Below are 3,018 nucleotides of genomic sequence, written 5' to 3'. Positions count from 1 at the left end.
TGGATACTTAAAATTACTTTTAGAAAAGATTGATCGAATATAACGTTCTAGCAAAAAACACTATTCAAATGAATTAGCTAAACACAAAATACTCAAAAAGTATTTTTCTAAATAAACCGTGATTGATAGTTTGGCCAAACAAACTCTTAAGCAAATGCCATGCGGAGAAAATAATCCCCGTGGATTACAAAAGAATATGATCTACGTGCTTATTATAAAAATGGATATACTCCAACTATATATGAGCTACGAGCTATCAAACAGAATAACTCCACAAGGACACCTCAACATCACTTTCCATATCATCATCCCAGCTAAAACAACTCCCTAAACAGCAAGGATTTGGAGAAAACAAACTCCTTTCTTCCATGTATGCCTGCCATTCTTGCGTCCCTAGCATTCCCACTTCACTACATGAGTTGCTATACAAAACATTTTCTGCAGTCACAATATTCTGCGTGCAATTATACGCTGCGTTCTCTTCTTGTGATACCACCTTCATTTCCTCATTGCCATTGCCAGTATTAGCGGCTCCTCTAGAATTAACATCAGCTTCCTCTCCTGGCCAGAGCGCCTCTGCTGCTTTTGCAGCTGCTTTGTGCAAGTCCTTGGGATCCTTTGATGCCGGCATTTGCAACCGCCAAGCGGAGTCTGCGAAGTTTAAAGTGGCCAGCTGTCCTCTAAGTGCCAATGCAGCTACGTCATGAGCGCGCGCAGCCATTTCTGCGGTTGGGTAACTTCCCAACCATATTCGCTTCTGTTTGCTGGGCTCGCGCAGTTCGCAAACCCACTTGTCGTTGTTCCTCCTTCTCACTCCCCTGTACACTGGGTGCCGAGTTTCTTTGAACTTCTTCCTTCCCGCTCGCTTCTTGGGTTTCCTCAACGCTAATATATTGATATCTTCTTCATCGGAAACTGCCACTCTAATTGAAGAGCTTGAATTATTCATCACTTAATAAGTCGCCAAATTGTTGAGTTTCTTGTAATTATTTGTGGTCCCTCGCGTATAACACTTAGTGAAAAAGGTCCTTAATATAATCATAAAAGCTTATCATTTTGGTTTTTAGCCCTAAAATGTGACGAATAATAATCTGTCAAAATGAACAGAAGCTTCTTCATGTGCAACCCACGTGAGTACAAAAAAGCCCCTTCTTGTCTGATTTTGTTTTCTTTCATCTTCTTCCCTTTTTATTTATTTTTATCTTCCCCCTATATTGGATATTTCTTCGTCTACAACCTCTTTTACTGTTGGTCTATCTTGCACAATCTGAAACACCAATTGAGTATAGCTTTTGGTTATCTTTGATTTCAAAGAGAATCTTTTATGATAGTTAAGAATGATACATCAGAGTTTCAAGTGGATATGAATTTAATCTTCTTGAAGTGGATTTAAGGGAAAAAGAATAAAGAGATTGACTTATAATTAGTTTTTACTCCATATGTTAAAATTTAATAATCAAAGGCAACCTCTTGCTAGCAATCATGATCCTCCTTCGGCGAAGCCGTCACACCTTAAAACTCCGACGAAACTCGTAAATTCAGAAGGAGATATTGTATAGGGTAAAATATGTTATGATACGTGGCCATCCAAAAAAAGGACACGTAAAATCCAAGATGGGGGATGGTCAAAGACCGAAGGCAACTGTTTCGTTTGTCACCGTAAAAAATAATGCTCATAAAAATGTAATAAATGCTCTTCGTCCGGTAGCATTTAATAGAGAATATTCCATGGCATTAAGAGCAATTACCCGTTACAGGGAATTTGACATTTATGTTCACCGCTACATCTTCATCAATGTCCCTCATAATTGACATTAAAAAAGGGCACGATCCTAGGACCTCCTTCCCTATACATAGCTATAAATAGTGAGCTCAGTTATAATTGTAAAGGACACGAATTTTATGGCAAACATACACTGCATTCTATACAAAGCTTAATATCATTTTATCTTCTTACTTTTTGATTTCGTTGTTGTTGTGCCCGAAAACCCTGTTCCCTGAACTGTTGCTTCTGCTGTTTCGTCTACCTCTTAAGGCTAAGTATTGCATAATTCTTCGATTATTTTATTATTTCAGGATCAAATTATTTATTTGTCTAGAAATCACGTATAAATTCAATTGTACCATTTTACGGGTAAACAGTTTGGCACCCACCATGGGGCCTAGACAACCGTGTAATTAAATTGATCCTTGCCTTTTTTACTAACGTATTTTGATTATTTTGTCTTAAAAAAAATCACAAGAAATGACAGATAACATTGTTAACAACATGCACAACTGTTTACCCGTAAAACGGTACAATTAAATTTATACGTGATTTCTAGATAAATAAACTAATTTGATCCTGAAATAATAAAATAATCGAAGAATTATGCAATACTTAGCTTTAGGATGTAGACGAAATAACATAAGCAACAGTTTCGGGAACGGGTTTCCGGGTACAACAACAACGAAATCAAAAAGTAAGAAGATAAAATGATATTAAGCTTTGTATAAATGCAGTGTAAGTTTGCCATAAAATTCGTGTCCTTTACATTGATAACTGAGCTCACTATTTATAACTATGTCTATTGAAGGAGGTCTTAGGATCGTGCCCTTCTTTAATGTCAATTATGAGGGACATTGATGAAGATGTAACGGTGAACATAAATTCTAAATTCCCTGTAATTGGTAATTGCTCTTAATGCAATGGAATATTCTCTATTAAATGCTACCGGGTGAAGAGCAGTTATCACATCTTTATGATGGTTATACTTTTCGGTGAAAACGAAACAGATGCCTTCGGTCTTTGGCCATCCCCTCGTCTTGGGTTTCACGTGTCCAATTTTTGGACGGCCACGTGTCATAATATATTTTACCTTATAAAGATAGTCCCTCTGCTTTTCGGTGACATAACTTTGTGTTACCGGGAAGTTGGTAGAAATACTCTTTTAGTGAGAATTACTATAATTCACTCTGAAGGCTTCTGACGGTTGATTAGACGCACGTATATTCACATTAAATGCCCCGAATACGCGT

At 37.2% G+C, this 3,018-nt stretch overlaps 1 protein-coding gene across 1 annotated transcript; it reads right to left on the bottom strand.

Moving 5' to 3' along the window:
* Window positions 1-256: 256 nt before the first annotated feature.
* Window positions 257-949, bottom strand: LOC142169803 (dehydration-responsive element-binding protein 1E-like). Its single transcript, XM_075231720.1, has one exon. The coding sequence runs from the start codon at window positions 947-949 to the stop codon at window positions 257-259; it is 693 nt and encodes a 230-aa protein (XP_075087821.1).
* Between the last annotated feature and the right edge of the window lie 2,069 nt (window positions 950-3,018).

The sequence above is a fragment of the Nicotiana tabacum genome, chromosome 15, assembly GCF_000715075.1.
Source record: "Nicotiana tabacum cultivar K326 chromosome 15, ASM71507v2, whole genome shotgun sequence".
NCBI lineage: Eukaryota > Viridiplantae > Streptophyta > Magnoliopsida > Solanales > Solanaceae > Nicotiana > Nicotiana tabacum.
The sequence above is the reverse complement of the archived record's forward strand: the minus strand, read 5'-3'. Positions and strand labels throughout refer to the sequence as shown.